The following is a 17,873-nucleotide window of genomic DNA, read 5'->3' on the forward strand; positions in this document are numbered from 1 at the left end:
TCAAGTCAGGGAGTATGATTCCTCCAGATCCATTTTTCTTTCTCAAGATTGCTTTGGCTATTCGGGGTCTTTGTTTCTCCATACAAATTTTAAGATTTTTTGTTCTTGTTCTGTGAAAAACTGGCTTTGGTAATTTGATAGGGATTGCATTGAATCAAGATTGTTTTCTGAAGTATTGATACCATAGATTATTCTATGCAGCCAAGATTGAGAACCACCCTAGGTCACTTGTTCTCCAAGTGTTGTCCTTGGACCAGGAGCGTCAGCATCACCTGGCAACTTGTAGCAATATAAACTCTCAGGCCTACCCTAAGACCTACTGAAGCAGAAATTCTGAGAGTGGGATCCAGCAAGCTGTGTTTTATCAAGCCCTAGGTGATTCTAATCATGCTAAAGTTTTAGAACCACTGCTCTAGGTCATCTAACTATTTCTAACAAAGCCTCCTTTAACTCAAGTTTAACCTTTTAGGATCCACAGTGTTCTGTGTTATCATTTTTTGTAACCTAAAATGGAGTGAAAAAGTATCCTGATTGACCATCAAAGCTTATAAATGACTGTCCCCTTTCCACTAAGGAGGGGCTGTAGATAAAGCATAAGACAGAAAAAAGCAGCTGTAAGTGGTAGGAAGTGACACTTGCAGACATAACAAGTGGAAGAAGGAAGGTGTATCAGGAACAGCCACCAAGAATGAAATGACCTTGTATAGAGAGGCAAAAACCAATCAGATAACAGTGACATTAAGGTACAAAACTTCTCTTTGGAGCATATGGTAGTGTTTTGTGGGTTTATGGGACCGTTGATCAACTGTGCTGTACTTTGTTAGTTTTGAAGAGTGCACACATGCAGCACAACAGAAAGTGGGCCATGGAGTCAAATTGTGTTGGTTAAAACCAGCTTTGCTATGCTGCTCTGTACTAGTTACTTAACTTGTCTAAGCTTCAGTTTCTTCCACTGTGAATGAAGTGAAATCACCTGCCTTATAGAGTAGATAGCACCACTTGCTATCTCCTTACAGAATAGCAAGAATGAAATAAAACGTGTAAAGTGACTAATGGACAATTAGTTTCAATAAACTTTTTAAAAATTCTATTTTGATAAAATTCAGTACACATAACATGAAATTTACTTTTAGTGACATTGTATAACCAACACCACTATACAGTTCCAGAACATTTTTGTCACCCCAAAAGGAAACCCCATACCCGTGATGCAGTCATTTGCCATTCCCTCCTCTCCCTAGCCCTTGGCAGCCGCTTTTCTGCTTTCTGTCTCTATGGATTTGCCTAGTCTGGATATTTCATAGAAAAGAAATCATACCGTACGTGGCCTTTTGTTTTTTGTCTTTTTTTGTTTGTGGCTGCGTTGGGTCTTCGTTGCTGCGCGTGGGTTTTCTCAGGTTGTGTCCAGCGGGGGCTACTCTTTGTTGCAGTGCGTGGGCTTCTCATTGCGGTGACTTCAGTTGTTGTGGAGCATGGGCTTTAGGCGCACGGGTTTCAGTGGTTGCAGCACACGGGCTCAGTAGTTGTGGCTCGTGGGCTCTAGAGCACAGGCTCAGTAGTTGTGGTGCACGGGCTTAGTTGCTGCGCGGCATGTGGGATCTCCCAGACCAGGGCTCGAACCCATGTCCCCTGCACTGGCAGGCAGATTCTTAACCACTGCGCCACCAGGGAAGTCCTGGCCTTTTGTATTTGTCTTTTTTCATTTAGCATCATGTTTTCAAGGTTCATTTATATTATAGGATATATTAGTACTTTGGTCCTCTTAATGGCTGAATAATATTCCATTGTATGGATATACCACATGTCTTTTATCCATTAATCCATTGGTGAACATTTGGATTGTTTCTGCTTTTTGGCTACTATGAAAAATGCTGCTTTGAACATCTACATACAGGGAGTTTTTTGAACACTTGTTTTCATTTCTTTGGTGTTTGTACTCAGAAGTGGAAATGCTGGGTCATATGATAATTCTATTTTTAACTTTTTAAGGTATCACCAGACTTTTTCACAGCAATTGCAGGATTTTACATTCCCACCAGCATGTGCAAGGAGTTTCTCCACATCCTCACCAACACATGTTATTGTCCATTTAAAAAATTATAGCCATCAAAAATTTTTTTAAGTATATTGATTAGTGATCTTAACTTTTTTTTAAGGTAGTAGTTCTTAATCAGGAGTTCACATAATAATTACTTGTAGAACTTTTAAATATACTCATGACCAGAACCCTCCCTATATTTTCTTAGTGGAAGTCTCCAGAGGTAAAGCTCAGAATTAATACTCCTCCTTAAGAATCATTGCCTAATGTAGTGGTTCTCAAAGTTTGATCTGGGGCCCTCTGAGACCCTTTCAGAGAAGTCCTTTGAGATGAAAACTATTTTCAGAATAATAGTAAGCCACTATTTTGTGTCTTTCTCATTTTTATTCTCTCTTGAGTATACAGTGAAGTTTTCCAAAGTCTTCATAACATGTGATAGCAGAACAGATTGAATGCATAAGCAGTTATGAGAACCCAGCTGTCTTCTATTAAGCCAGATATGAAGGAGATTTACAAAAAAGTAAAACAGTGCCACTCCTCTTATGAATTTTTATTAAAAAGATGTTTTTATGACATAGGATGGGTTCATCATTGTTTTTAAATGAGTTAATAAATTTTTAAAATTTTATCAGTTTTAATGATAGATATTGGTAGACATAACCTACATAAACAAAATCTCTTGCACTGACTGAAAGTATAAAGAGATCTTGAGACCAACCAAATCAGAACTGTAGACCTTTGGAAAGAAAGGAGATGCACACACAAAAAAACAAAAACAAAACTCTTACCCATTTGTTGAACACTTACCATATAGTTAATATTACATTAAACGTTTTACATATTGTTTCATCTTTATAATAACCTCATGACAAATATATACTTAACTTCATTTTCACATGGGAAAATTAAGTCTCAAAGAAGTTAACTTGGCTAGTTCATAAGTGGAGGGCCCAGAATTTCAATTTAGGTGTTTAGAGTACAGGCTTAACTTAATCACTGTGATGACCTTTAAAAAGTATGGGTCATCAGTACAGGACTTGAGCCCAGGAAATTGTTGATAGTTCAGTGCCATAATGACTCATCTACTGCTACAGTATCAGGCCTCAGAAAACCTTTGAAATCTTTGTAGACTTAAAATAACATGTAAATACCATGTGGTGCATGAACCTAAATTAAAGTTCTCACATGGTCTCTTTCATGGTCCTCAGTACAAGGACTGCTAAATATGAGAAATACAAGAGGGACAATCTAGGCAAGGCATGGATAGATGCAGTTGACAAAATGTATACCTTTTTGAAAAGGTGATTTTAGTATCTTGTTAAACATGTGAGGACAAATACACAGAAAGAACAATTAGCAAACTTTGACCCTTGAGAAAAGTGTTATTTTCTGGGACTTCCCTGGTGGCACAGTGGTTAAGAATCTGCCTGCCAGTGCAGGGGACACAGGTTTGATTCCTAGTCCGGGAAGATCCCACCTGCCGTGGAGCAACTAAGCCCGTGCACCACAACTACTGAGCCTGTGCTCTACAGCCCTCGAGCCACAGCTACTGAGCCCAAGTGCCACAACTACTGAAGCCCACAGGCCTAGAGCCCGTGCTCTGCAACGAGAGAAGCCCGTGCACCGCAGCAAAAAGTAGCTCCCACTCGCCACAACTAGAGAAAGGCCACACGCAGCAATGAAGACCCAACACAGCCTAAATAAATAAATTTATTATTTTTTTAATGTTATTTTCTAAATTCAGTCAGTCCTCTGAAGAGTCCATCATTACAGGAATGATGAAGTAGCAATACTTGTTTTAACATGTTGGTATCCACTCACAGAAGCCAAAGAGGCAGGTGCTTCTCTGTTTGCGTAGAATAAGACTAAGGGAAATTTTTTTCATGTGGTAATACTTTAGTTTCTCAAAAAGTAAAATCTTTGCTTACTAGAGATGTTCATCTGATCTAGTCCTTTTCAAAGATATACTTGTTGCCTACAGAGCAAAAATAATATATGGGCAGTCTTTTCAAAAAACTGATTCTTTTATCGCCTAGTGCCTTCTGTGAAAAATTATTTCAGGGAATAGCAGAATTTTTTGCTTAGTAATTGATATTCTGTTTACCACCTTCCTCTTACTCCTCTATCCTCACCCCCATCCCAGTGCTGTTTCAAAGGTTCAAAGTTTGGGGATCAGCATATTTTACAGAAAATCAGTTAGTTATTTGACAAATTTTAATTGTCTAGTGTGTGTCATGCACTGGGTTAAGAACTGAGGATACTATAAGGAACCAAAAAATAGATAAGGTCACTCATGAAATTTACAGTCTAGTGAAAGAGATGGACATTAAACAAATAATTACATCTGTATATATCATTTATTTTAATTTTAAGAGGCTCTATGAACAGTAGTACATGGTGTTATTAAAGACCCTAATGGGAGGATTGACCTGGAAGGTTGGAAGAAGACTGAAGCCAGTGTGGGGGTCAGGGGAGGCATGAGTTCTGTTTGTGACAAGTGAAAGGACTAAATAGGCGGATGTATGCTTCTGGAGCTTAGAGAAGAAGTCTGGGCAGGAGATACAAATTTGTGAATTGTGTGCCAATAGGTAATTAATTGAAAATTAATTGACGGAAGTGAGATCATTTAAGGAGAATGTATACAGTGAGAAAAGAGATTCTAGGACTACGGTTCAAAGAGTGCTAGTGTTTAATGAATAGCTAGTGTATGTAGAAGGAGACAGAGGTGGAGATCAGATAAATAGGAAAACTAGGAGAATACAGTGTTAAATATTCCAAGAGGAGAGAGTATTTCAAGGAGTATTAAATAAAATTCAGACTCTCTTTACCATGGCTCACAAGGAAGACCCTACATGTTCTGATCCCTTCCAAACTCTTTGACCTCATCTCTTACCATTCGTCTTACTGCTGGCCTGCTTCTGTTCTTCAAACTTGTCAGGCTCTTTCCTACCTTAGCACCTGTGTGCTTCATATTCCCTTTGCTAAATGTCCTTCCCCCAGTTCATATGCTCATCAGAGAAGAGTAGCCAACCCTCCAGTCCCTTTAGCAGGATTGTTGTCAGACTCTGTCGAACTTTGAATCTCATTATACAATTAAGATTAAATTTGCTTGGACCTCAAATTCAGTTCTAAATCAGATACTTAGGACATGTTAAAGAAAATTAATTTTGCAGAAATGTTTAGCAGTTGTGGTAAAGAAGAAATTTTTAGATTTTACAGTGCATCCTCGCTAAGACATCTTGTTAAGAGTTGATGAATGGTGAGAGCTACATCTCTTTATAAACCCATTCACCAAGTGTACTATTGCAAGATAGAGGAAAGGGGGTAAGCTGAAAAGGAGGTGTCTGGTGTCCACTCTGTTAGGCATGTAGAAGCAATGAGTGACAAATATGTCACAGTATTGATAATCCAGTAGATACAAAGCAGTAATAATATAGATGATTGTTTTCTGGATGATGGGAATACCACTTGACAAAGACTGTTTTAAAAGTCCGTTTAAAGTTGTCTGTGAGTGCACTTCAGTTCAATGAATGTTTCCTGAATGACAGTAGGGAAGTGATAGGAGGTTGGGAGTGGGCAGCCTTAGGGAAAGTTGCTGATCCCCCATATGCTGAACGATAAGTTCTTCCCCAGCTAAAAAGGCAGTAATTCCTCTTTTCTTTCAAAATATAAAGATTAGCTCTTAAATTTCAGGGCCAGAAGGAATAAATGGCAAAGCAATCAGTGACTACTTTATAATAATCCACTTGCCAATGTAGGGCTTCATAAAACTCCACACAAGGGAGAAAGTGACCTTTGCAGAACCATTTTTTGGTAACTTTACTTTTTATTTTTAAAAAGCCATTTTTGTAGTTATCTTAGCTGATGTGTATTGAATGTACTTTTGTTATCTTAAACGTCAACTCCAAGCTCATGGACTTTCCATATATAGCTTCCCTTTCTCCATAATTGGCACAAGAATGTTTCTTAGTACTGAGTGTTTTCTTTCTCTGCTGGTCTCTTCTCACAGCAGTACTGGCCTTTCACCTGGTTTTGTATCTTATTTTAGTAATGGCCTTGTTCTCAGATCTTATTTTAACTATGGCTTGGGCCAAGCCTTGCTGCAAATTGCTTTCATGTGTGTGGAAGACGGAGGAAAAAGAAGAAATCAGCATAAATTAAAATAATCGTGATTTCACATGGACCTAGAAACAAAATTATGTAAAAGATACTAGAGGATAATGCCAAACTGCCTGCACCTCCCACTCATGTAAGAATTTGAAGACCAGAAAGGCTAAATGTCTTGCTAAAGTTTACAAAATATTGATTAAAATGTATCTTCTCATTATTTGCATGAAAGCAGCATATCCTAGGGAGCTATAATTTTAATACATAAAACAAATAAGCTATTCACAAGGAAGAGAAATATACCAAACTACTCACCCTAGTTATCTTTGAGAAGGCGGAGAGTGCATATTACAAATTTTTCTCTCTTATTTACTGGGTTTGTCCATGTTCAGTTATGAGCATCATTATTTTAATATCATAATGAAGGCTGTGATCATTAGAGTCAGAGCTAGAGTTGAATCTGGCCTCTACCACTTGTTAGGCTATGACTATAACTTTTGAAAAAGCTTCTTAACCTCTCTGAACTTCAATTTCTTAGACTGAAAAATAGAAGTAACAATGTATCCTTTATTGAGTTATAATAAAGGAGTTAATTGTAAGGTTCTCACATCTAATGCCTGGCCCAGAAGGAGCACTTGCTAATGGTAGCCACTATCACTACTACTACTTTCACTACTGTATTATAGAACACTGGACGCTGACCTGGGGTGATCTTTATTGAATGATTTAAACATTTATCTGCTTAACAACTTGATGCTAAATTAGGGAATTTGTCAACATACCTTCCAGCTTATTTCATCTTTTTGTTAATTCAGAGAAAGCACCATGGCCATTGATTTTTACTTTACCCTATTAGAATAATACTTAACTTTGGGGTACCACAATTAGAATCTAATCCTTACTAAAATAAAAATCCTTGATCCTCTTCTATATTTTATACAAGAGAGTTTACCCTGTATTGCTAGAGAAAATCATTAACCATTGTTAAATAAAAAATCCCTATTGTTAAATATCTTGGAGCTCCCTCCCTATCCATGTGAGAAGTAGGTGCCCTTGTGACTTGAATCTGTAGTTCTTTTTAGATACCGTTGTTTTCTCTGTTTCTAGTACCTTAATACATATATAATGTGTCTCTTTTGAACAGCAATCCCATTGGCCTCCTTGTATTTCAGGATGATAACTGCCCATTTCTTAGAAGTCTTCCTCAGAGCCTCCAAAGTAAATTCCACCAATGCCATGGAGTTTCTATTCATGCCCTGGAAAATTTCAATAGAATATTCTTTGTTATTAGTGAACATCTGTATGTACAATTTCATGTGATGCAGTGCCAGAAAAGAATGTCGTTTTATTTATTTAAATATACTATTGCCAACCTACCTAGAGATCGCATAGTCATAGATTAGAAGCTCGAGGTCCTGTAATTTTTGAATTTATTGTTTGGGGCAGACCTAAATTGTTTGTCCCATTTTAGCTATTGAGTAACAGCCACAGTAAAATATATCTGAGTATTTTTCTGTACATTATTTGTAATGTTACTGTTTATAAGGATGTTGTGCTTTTCCAGTTTACAACTGAAGAAGCCTGTCATCCTCATTATTATTCATTCAACTTGAGCACCTGTTTTATCTTAGGCACTGAAGTTGCAAAGATGAATAAAACATTTTTCCTACTGTAGAATATTTCATAGTTTATTGAGGGAGAAAGATACAAAATGCACAATTATATTTCTAAGTGATACAGTCTGTATAATAAATGTATAAACAAAGTGTTACAGTCATAGAAAGGAGGGAACAATAAATTTGGGGGTGTATGGTAAGGTTACAAAGAGAAAGTGACATTTAAGTCAAGTCTTGAAGGATGGATGGGAATTTGCCATTTGGAGAGAGAGGAACAAAGGACGGGCACTACAGAGAGGGGACAGCCAATGAAAAAGCCTAAAGGCATGTGGGGCATGTAAGGAGAGTATCCTCAGTGTGCTGGAGAAAAGGCTTTGTGAAGGAAGGTCCAGTCAAAGTTAGGAGTTTGAATTTTAACCTTTGAGTAGGGGAGAACCATTGAAGATTTTTAAATTAGGGCTGATATAATCAGATTTGAGTTTGAAAACGTATAGTAGTTTGGGACTGGAGGAAGAAAGGCAGGTGACAGACACAAGAGTTGACACAAGACAAAGTTGTGGAAATAAAGAAGAGTCTCTAGATCTGCAAGAGTTTCCCTAGGTATAAACAGTATAATTCTGTGATCAATATGATAGGGAAGTATGTGGGCGGTGAGGGAGGGATGGGGATCTGGTTTGGGTGACGAGGTGGGTTAGCTAAGATTAACAGAGCTGGGGAAAATGTACTGTTCATTATTTTGTTTTTGCTTGTTTTGGGGAGCAAGGTAAGAGTTTTCGTTCTGGACAAGGTAAGGTCAGTGTTTTTAGGAACATTCTAGTAAGCAAGTCTGGATCTGAATCTTGGGAGAGAGGTTATATAGTAATATTTTGAATTCTTACGGTTTGTTTTTCCATTAAAAACTAAGATTCTTGGAGGGTAACTGATCATGGTCTCAGAGAGGTGGCTGTAGAACCAAGACATAAATTCCTAAGCTCCTTACCAACTAGGCCTTAACTGAAATGGCCTTCGAAAGAAAAAATAAATCTCATGATTTCCACTATAATTGTTTCACTGTTTAATTTCCCACAGTATCTTTACTTAAAAAAAAAAAAACACAACAAAAAAATACTGGTATGAATATCTACAATCCGTTTTCTGTACTGTTTTCTGATCTTGATATTATTTGACTAATGATAAATGAAGAGTGTTGAGGATAACAGCTAAGGAGCCCCAAACCTCTTGTTTTGTTCTAGCAAAACCTTAAAATTCAAAGATTATTTGGTCCTCGGGACTTCCCTGGTGGCCCAGTGGTTAAGAATCCGCCTGCTGGGCTTCCCTGGTGGCACAGTGGTTGAGAGTCCGCCTGCCGAATCAGGAGACACGGGTTCGTGCCCCGGTCCGGGAAGATCCCACATGCCGCGGAGTGGCTGGGCCCGTGAACCATGGCTGCTGAGCCTGCACGTCCGGAGCCTGTGCTCCACAACGGGAGAGGCCACAACAGTGAGAGGCCCGCGTACCGGAAAAAAAAAAAAAAAAAAAGAATCCGCCTGCTGATGCAGGAGACACGGGTTCGATCCCTGGTCCGGGAAGATCCCACATGCTCCAGAGCAGCTAAGCCTGTGCGCAACAACTACTGAGCCCAAATGTCACAACTGCTGAAGCCCACAGGCCTAGAGCCCATGCTCAGCAACGAGAGAAGCCACTGCAATGAGAAGCCCACACACCGCAATGAAGAGTAGCCCCAGCTCACTGCAACTAGAGAAAACCCGCGCACAACAACGAAGACCCAACACAGCCAAAAATAAATAAATTAAGTTAATTTTTTTTAAAAAGGGGGCTTCCCTGGTGGCACAGTGGTTGAGAGTCCGCCTGCCAATGCAGGGGATACAGGTTCGTGCCCCAGTCCAGGAGGATCCCACATGCCGCGGAGCGGCTGGGCCCGTGAGCCATGGCCGCTGAGCCTGTGCGTCCGGAGCCTGTGCTCTGCAACGGAAGAGGCCACAACAGTGAGAGGCCCACGTACTGCAAAAAAAAAAAAAAAAAGAAAGAATGAAGGTGTCATGTTCGCTTCTCTGCAGAAATTTAAAAATAAGAATTTTTTCCCCGTTTATGTTGTTGAACTATAGCCCTTCTTGAAAACCAGAGAGTAAAGCAGACAGTTCTTCAAAATCCACCCCACCCCCCAAATGTCAGGGCTCACTGAGCATTGATTAAAACTCCTAGGTGGGCGTAAAGGACTTGAGTAGGCCTAACAAGGCAAATCACCATACATATCTGATAATTTTTTTTCATATATTTAGAAAATGATTGGCTTGCCTTATCCACATGAAATTCTGGTTTTGACTGTTACTATCTAGATTCTCTGTGTGGCTTCTTGGGCTGTGGTATTTTTCCTTTACTTTGTTCTCAATTGCTGTGAAATGTAGTTGCCTGCTGTTTAAGGCAGCTGCAGTAGAGTGCATCCAGAAGTGGTTATAATTCTATATTTAGTAAGCCATAGGGTTTGTAAAGCATTTGCAAATTCCTTTGGAATAAAATGGTTTCTATAAATGTAACATTTTTAATGAAACTATTATAATCACCCATTAAAGAAATGTGGCAGCTAATACGTGTGGATTTGTGGACAAGACAGAGGCGCAGAACTTTTTTTTTTTTCTTAAGAGCTTACTGAATATTTTAAATACTTAAAATCAATCATGTGAATCCTATTTTTACACTGTTAATCTTGAATTGCAGAGCTTTTACTCAAGTGTTTACCTTTGGTCCAACATTCCGAGCAGAGAATTCTCAGAGCCGGAGACACCTGGCAGAGTTTTATATGGTAGAAGCCGAGATTTCTTTTCTTGAGAGCCTTCAAGATCTCATGCAGGTAGGTACTCAAGTTTTAAAATAGTTTCTAAATATCAGGCATTTGTGACATTAAAACGCTTCTGTATACATTTTTACCTCTGACATCTGTGCCTTACAGGTGTTCATAGAATGAAGAAGATGGAGAACTAATTAATAAACATCTACTGAATGCTGTTAGTGTAATAGTTTTTAAAGTACAGGAGTCAAACAGATTTAAGTTCATGTCCAAGCTCTGCCATTAACTTTGTTATGATGTTACCTAACCTTAGTGATCTTTAGCTTCCTCAGCTATAAAATGAGAATAATAGTAGCTATTTCATTAGGTTATTGTGAGAAGTAAATGAAAGATTATGTATGTATAACGTAAAGCATCCAGTATGGGATCCGGCACAAAGCAGGCTTAGTAAATAGTAGCTCTTGATATTTGCTAGGCAAATAAACAAAACGTCTTTATAGTTAGAGAAACATGTCTATAGCTATAGTATTAGAAAGCATCCACAGGAGCTGTCAGAGCTCTGGGACAGGGATGAAGCTGGAGATATAGTCAAGAGTCAGCTCATGAAAGAAAGACTGTATTTAAATGCCATGCTGAGGAGTTTGAACTTAATCCAAAAGATAAAGGAGAAAGTTCTCAGCTGGGAAAGGCCATGGTCAGAGTTATATTTTAGAAGTATCTCTCTAGCAGCATTATGAAAAATGATTTAGAGGGAGATAAAAATAGGGGTGGGAGCCTTTTCAGGAGGCTGTGGCCATAAATCCATATAGAGCACACAAGTCTGGAGATGGATGGACCAGGATTTGATTATTAGCTCAATCACTTACTGGCTATGTGACCTAAGACATGGGACTTAATTTCTCTGAACCTCAGTTTTCTTATCTGTAAAATGGGAATAATAATTCCTATTTCATATGTTAATTCATAGGATTAGACAGATAATATATATAAGGTACTTAGCATAGTTCATGACACTTAGTAACTACCCAGAATGTGTTAACTGTTGTTATGAATTCTCTATCCACTACCATTTTGGTTAAGATCTTAGTTTGGAACTCTAATTACAGGATGTTTATTTTAGCAGTTTTCATCAACTCTTACTTCTTTCATTCTACTCTTATTCACCCAGTAAATGACCCAATTCCACTTAAAACAGAAATACCATGTATACTCCCAAGTAGAATGGAGTCACAATTTTATTATCCTGTCTTAGGTTGGATTTCCTAGTAAATAAACCCTAAAGCAGAGATTTCTGTGCAGGTATTACTGGGGAATGCTCTCAAGAGAAATACCTGTGAGGAAAGGAAGAAAGCAGCATTGGACAGAGGGACAAGTTAAACTGTGCTGCATTTACAAACAGATGCCTTAGCCAATTCCCTGAGAAACTTTGGAGCTAGAATGGTCTTTCATAGTTGTCCCATAGGAGGGCAAGTGCTTCCTCCCGTGAGCCAGTCATTGGATGCGGGCTAGATGGGAAGGGGTTGTAACCTTGGGTAAGGCAGTCCTCCTGGCCTGGGCAGTTCCTGAAGAGGGACCCAACTATGTACCATCAGCAGTTACTGTTCCTAGCGGATAAAGATCTTGGTCCTAAAGGGATGTTGTGGCCACACACCACAGTGTCCACTTGCATATACCCCTTTAACATCTCCCACCAATTTCTCTAGACCAGTGTCCCGAAGGGGATATTTTTGGTGTCCCTACTAGGGAGTGGGTGGGGGAGTAGGGAAGACGGGTTGCTACTGGCATCTAGTGGGTAAAGGCTAGGGATGTTGTTCAGTATCCTGCAATGCACAGCCCCCTCCCCGCCAGCGAAGAATTATCTGGCCAAAAATGTCAATAGGAACACTGTTGAGTTAATCCCTTTCTAGATTTAGGGATTCAGAATCTGAGCCTCACCAAGTCAGTAAAATTCCTTAATCAGCTTTCAGTTTGAGCTCACCACCCAATTCTTTATTATTCTTTCACTCAGGCAATGAGAGTATTGTAAAGAATGGAACCACACGTCTTACCTCCTATTTCTGCCTTGTCCCTGTCTCCGCTGCCCAATATAATACCAGAGGGAAAGATTATAAAGATAATACATAGATTGTTAGAATTTATTAAACATTATAATCTTTGCTCTATAATTATGTATTCTGTAACTGAGTAATTCTTATTTATTTGGTCGTCCACTGAGTGGTACTCAGGGCATACACTATTGAATAGTTTAATTAATTGGAATATAAACTTTTTCCTAAAGACAGAAGAAAAAGGTATATTCTTTCCAAAAATAAACTCCTGCTTCTCTCAGTTTTCTCCCTTTGATAAATTGAATTCTGGGGAAATTATCATCTTGATGAAGAGCAGTCTCTTAAATACAAAATCAGAATATTATAACAGGATATTTTCCTCTTATGACGTATAAGCAATTAAATATTATTATTTTAATACTATTGAGAAATATATTTTTTAAAACATGAGGGTTATGTTAACCCTTCAGTTAAGTTTCTGTTTTATTATAAATATATTTATAGAGTGTAGTCTGAAAGTCAAGGTTAGAAAAGCCAGTGATATCCTTCTTCAAATGGAAATGTTCTGCCCTTGAAAGACACTGCTTTAACAGCCCCAGCTGTTGAAGTCTTCATCTTACCGATTGTGTATTGTGTCCCTCAACAATGCAAGCATACTATCCAATCTACCTGTTCTTTTTTCCTCTCAATATACATTGGCTTTTTGCAGTGATCGAGGAATATAACGCTTCATAAATCATTCAGTTACTTAGTGATTTCTTTATCTCACTGCTAGATTGAAGGTGGTTATAGCCTCAAGGCAAAATATCTTTAGCCTCCTTTTGCTCTTCTTTCATCAAGTTATTCCTTACTTCTCTACAAAATATATGTATAATATAAAAATGCAAAGTATACATAAAAAGAAATGAAAAATATTTTATATATGTACATAAATCTATCTGGTTGTCACTTGATAATTAAGTTCTTTCCTATATCTGACCATGTTAAATTACTCAGACGCTTATGCCCCACTGTGTTTCCAGTGTTGATAGGGTGTCCAGTGATTCAGAGAGGAAAGGAAGATACCTGCCTGTGGGGCAGCCTGGTCTTAATTCATGTATGTGTCTTTATGAGGACATATCTGAAAATCACAATATGATGTCATTGACATCAAAACAAAAATTTTAGTTTGGATTAAAAATATTTTAGAAATATTTTTCATTCCAGTCACTTTTTTCTTCTGAGAACAAGTTTTTCCCATGAGACTTTTATGGACACCCCTGGTAGAACGAATTCTTATACGCTGATTTGTGTCGTTACTTTATACTTTAGCAAAGCAAAACTGTATGTATTTAGATGTAGATAGATCTCATTGCTTCTCTAATCTTAAAGTTTACTTTCATTTACCAATGACTGAATGAAGCACTTTTCAAAACGTTCCACTCTTCACAACTGATGTTTGTTGCATGCTTCTCTGAACTGGGCACTAAGCTAAGTCTTATACATGGATTATCTCATATAATTCTCACAACAATCCTGTAAGCTAGGTACTGTTAACTGTCCTGACTCTACAAGTGAATATACTGAAATTTAGAGAGGCATCAGTTTGTTTTAGCTGTTCATTTGACAGCCCACTTCAATACCAGTATTGAAACTGTTAACAGAAGGTTCAGACATGGTTCTTTCTTTTTTTTTTTTAACCTTCTCTGAGAAGTTGTGATGCCCCCTCTAATCAATATGGAAACTGAATTAACTTGATGTAGTGTATTCAGGAAGTAAGAGGCCTAATGGATTTATAGCCATTGAAACCTGGAGAGCAGTCCTTACAGGGCCCTAAACAGGTTTTTCATGAAGCTTACATGTCAGGCAATTCTGTATCATTTCTCTTAGGTTATGGAGGGCCTCTTCAAGACTACAACAATGACAGTTCTCTCAAATTGTCCTGAAGATGTTGAACTCTGTCACAAATTCATAGCTCCTGGCCAAAAGGTAATTAGCTTTGTGGATGAAGCCCTTTAAATATGTTAATTGCATGTAAGGAATATAATTACATTTAATAAATTTTCTTTTTTCTCTTTTCTTACCAAGGACAGATTAGAACATATGCTAAAAAACAACTTTCTAATGTAAGTAGATTTATACTTTCTCTGAACTTTATTCATAATTTATCATTGTATTTATCACACTGTATTAAATTTTTTGTTTGTATATCTGCTTATCACACTCCCTAGACTCAAGGAAAACCCGTATTTTAATTATTTTTATAGCTCTTATGTCTGGTTCATAGTTGATAATCAGTATTTCATGAACAAATAAATGAATAAATCATAGCAAGATAATGTTCATAGTAATTATTAACTATATTCCTACAATTCAGACTAATTCTTTAGTAATCAAAATCTGGCTTGATTAAAAAACATGCTTTTAAGATAGGTACATGTAATGTCTGCCCCTCTATTTTTCTCTTATTTCAGTCTTCCTTCTTTTTCTTTACCTTCGCTTGCTAAAATCTGAAAATATATTCTGAATTGTTTTTTTAGCCACTATTTTAAAACCTAAAGATCTGTGTTTTAAATATAGCACATACATTATTGCTTCATTTCCACTATAAACCTGTTCAAGTAGAACTTGTTATTGGACTGGTGGTTTATTCAACCAACCATATTAATCAGATAGGCTATTCTTTCCACAGTTTATTCAACCAACCATATTAATCAGATAGGCTATTCTTTTCACAGTTTATTATGAAACACATACTTGATATGGAAAAAACAATAAGCAACTTCTTATATGCAGTACAAATAATTCATATAAGACTTAGTATTCAGGGTATTTACAATGTGTAGAGGAAGTAAGTTTGATAATCTGAAGAAAAGAAAATTGTCTCTGAACATAAGTTAGTATCATTTTTCCCTTGCTATCTTAAGTTTAGGAAGTTTTTCTTCTAAAAGAATAAAGAATTCAACCTGTCCTTGAGAAGGGGAATAAGAAAAACTTGGCAGACTTAGCTGAGAATATCAGGTATCAGCCTAGACCTTCAGGCTACCAGTTAAAAATGATGAGTCGTTGAGCCTGACCCAATAACAAGGCAGCAGCTGTGGGATCAGAAAAGGAGGAAATAGGAGCCCCGTGATAGAGACTCGAAGGGCAATGAAGTACAAGTGAAGGCTTTTGAAACTTTTCCTTTCACTTAAATGTATATTGAATGTTTACTATGTGCCAGGCATTGTCCTAAAATCTAAAAACTGTTTAAAAACAGTGGACAAAGCAGATAAAATTCCATGCCTTCACTGAGCTTATATTTCTGGTGGAGGTAATAATAGCCAAGAGACAAGATAAATAAGTGAAACGTATAGTCTGTGAAAATGAGTAATACTTATGGGGAAAAAAACCAGAGAAGAGAAAGAAGATAAGCCAAAGGAAGAATGAGGAGGTAGAAATTTTAGATAGCACGGCAGGGAAGGTCTCACTGAGATGATTTTTGAGTAAAGATCTCAAGAAAGTAAAGTAAGAGAACTAGTTATATGGGTAAGTGGGAAAAGAATATTCCAGGCAGAGGGAATAACAAGTATAAAGACCCTGAGGTTGGAGCATGCCTGACATGTTCAAGTGATAGTGAAGAGTGAGTAAGGGAAGAGGATACGAAGATAAAGTAAGAAAGGATGAGGGAGGTAGGGAAATCAGGTGGGGCCTTGTAGGGCACTGTGAAGAGTTTGGATTTTTACTTGGGTGAGGTGGGAAAGCTATTGAAGGGTACTGTGCAGAGATCTGACAAGATCTCAATTGGATTTAATAGGATCGCTCTGGCTATCTGTTGAGAATTGGCTGTAGTAGGACAAGAGTGAGAGCAGCAAAGCAAGTAGGAGATTGTTACAGTCACCTAGGTGCAAGTAGATGGTGGTTTGAACCTTGTATAAGTCAGGGTTCTCCAGAGAAACAAGACCAACGCGATGTATGTATATAAAGATTTATTTTAAGGAATTAGCTCACACAATTGTAGAGGCTGGGCAAGTTAAAAATCTGTTGGAGTGGTCCAGCAGGCTGGAGACTCAAGGAAGAGCCAAGTCAAAGGCAGTCTGCTGGCAGATTCCTTCTTTCTTGGAGGAGGCCAGTCTTTGTTCTAGCAAGGCCTTCAACTGGTTGGATGTTGTTATGGAGGGCAATCTTCTTTACTCAGGATCCACTGATTTAAATGTTAACCTCATCCAAAAAAACACCATCTCAGAAATATCCTGAATGTTTGACCAAATATCTGAGTACTGTAGCCCAGCCAACTTTATACATAAAATTAACCGTCACAGACCAGGATGGTAACAATGGAGGTAGGTGAAATTGTCCTATTCTGGATATATTTTAAAGATACAGAAAACAGGATTTACTGAGAGTGAAAAAGAGAAGGAGAGTTAAGAGTGACTTCAAGCCTTTTGACTTACACAGCTATAGAAATGGAGTTGCTATTAACAGAGATGGGGGAAGCCATAGAATAGTGGGGGTGTGTGGAGAGAGAGAGAGGGGTGATATCAGGCTCATCATCATGAGGTGTCATGTTAAGATTGAGATACTTTCAGACATCCAGTTAGATGTTGGGTAGGCAGTTTGAGTGTATGGGCCTGGAGTCTACAGGAGAGTTATGGACATAAGCATATTGATAAAAGTTGTAATTAAGTAGGTAAGGAAAGAAGTAAATTAGGCATCCCAAGGAATCTGTACTGGTAACAGAAAACTAGGGAGATCTTAAGAGAAGTTATCCAGCTTCTGTCTAATAAATAAGATCTAAGATTGGGGAAAAATATCCACCATTTATTGAATATTTACTATGTGCCAGACAGCGATAAACTTTAAATACATTGTATTTCATTGTATCTTCACAACAACTCTGTGAGTAGTTACTGTTGCCCTGCTGTAGATGAAGAATCAACTCAGAAGATATTAGGTGAGTAAAAGGTGAAGTGGGGATTCAAACTCATGGTCATCTGATTTCAAAGCTCATGCTTTCAACCAGTGTACTTCCTATATCTGAAAGGGCACTGGAATTAATGCTAGAGTAGTTGTAGCTCCCCCACTATCTTTATGACCCTTATGTATCATCTAACTGTTGTGCTTCAGAATCCATGTCTGTAAAATACTCAGGATGGGAACATGGGCTGTGCCATATCAGTCATTGCTATCACTATCATCCGTTCCACACAGCACGAATCATAGTTGTACATTAAATTTATATGTGTGATTTTTTTTTTTTTTTTTGGTGTCGTCACCTCCGCATGGTCAGAGGCTTGTTTGTTTTACTTATGCACTGAGTA

General features: G+C 37.9%; 1 protein-coding gene across 22 annotated transcripts in view; it reads left to right on the plus strand.

The window, feature by feature from the left end:
* The window catches only part of NARS2 (asparaginyl-tRNA synthetase 2, mitochondrial), a 142,542-nt gene that overhangs the window by 91,226 nt on the left and 33,443 nt on the right, over nt 1–17,873 (plus strand). For all 22 annotated transcript variants that reach the window (XM_073808377.1, XM_073808363.1, XM_073808365.1 and 19 more), the window contains 3 exons: nt 10,477–10,609; nt 14,464–14,562; nt 14,662–14,699. In XM_073808377.1, coding sequence (XP_073664478.1) covers nt 10,477–10,609; nt 14,464–14,562; nt 14,662–14,699 — 270 coding nt within the window. The remainder of the gene's footprint in view (nt 1–10,476; nt 10,610–14,463; nt 14,563–14,661; nt 14,700–17,873) is intronic.

This window comes from Tursiops truncatus, chromosome 8 (assembly GCF_011762595.2).
Source record: "Tursiops truncatus isolate mTurTru1 chromosome 8, mTurTru1.mat.Y, whole genome shotgun sequence".
NCBI classification, from domain to species: domain Eukaryota; kingdom Metazoa; phylum Chordata; class Mammalia; order Artiodactyla; family Delphinidae; genus Tursiops; species Tursiops truncatus.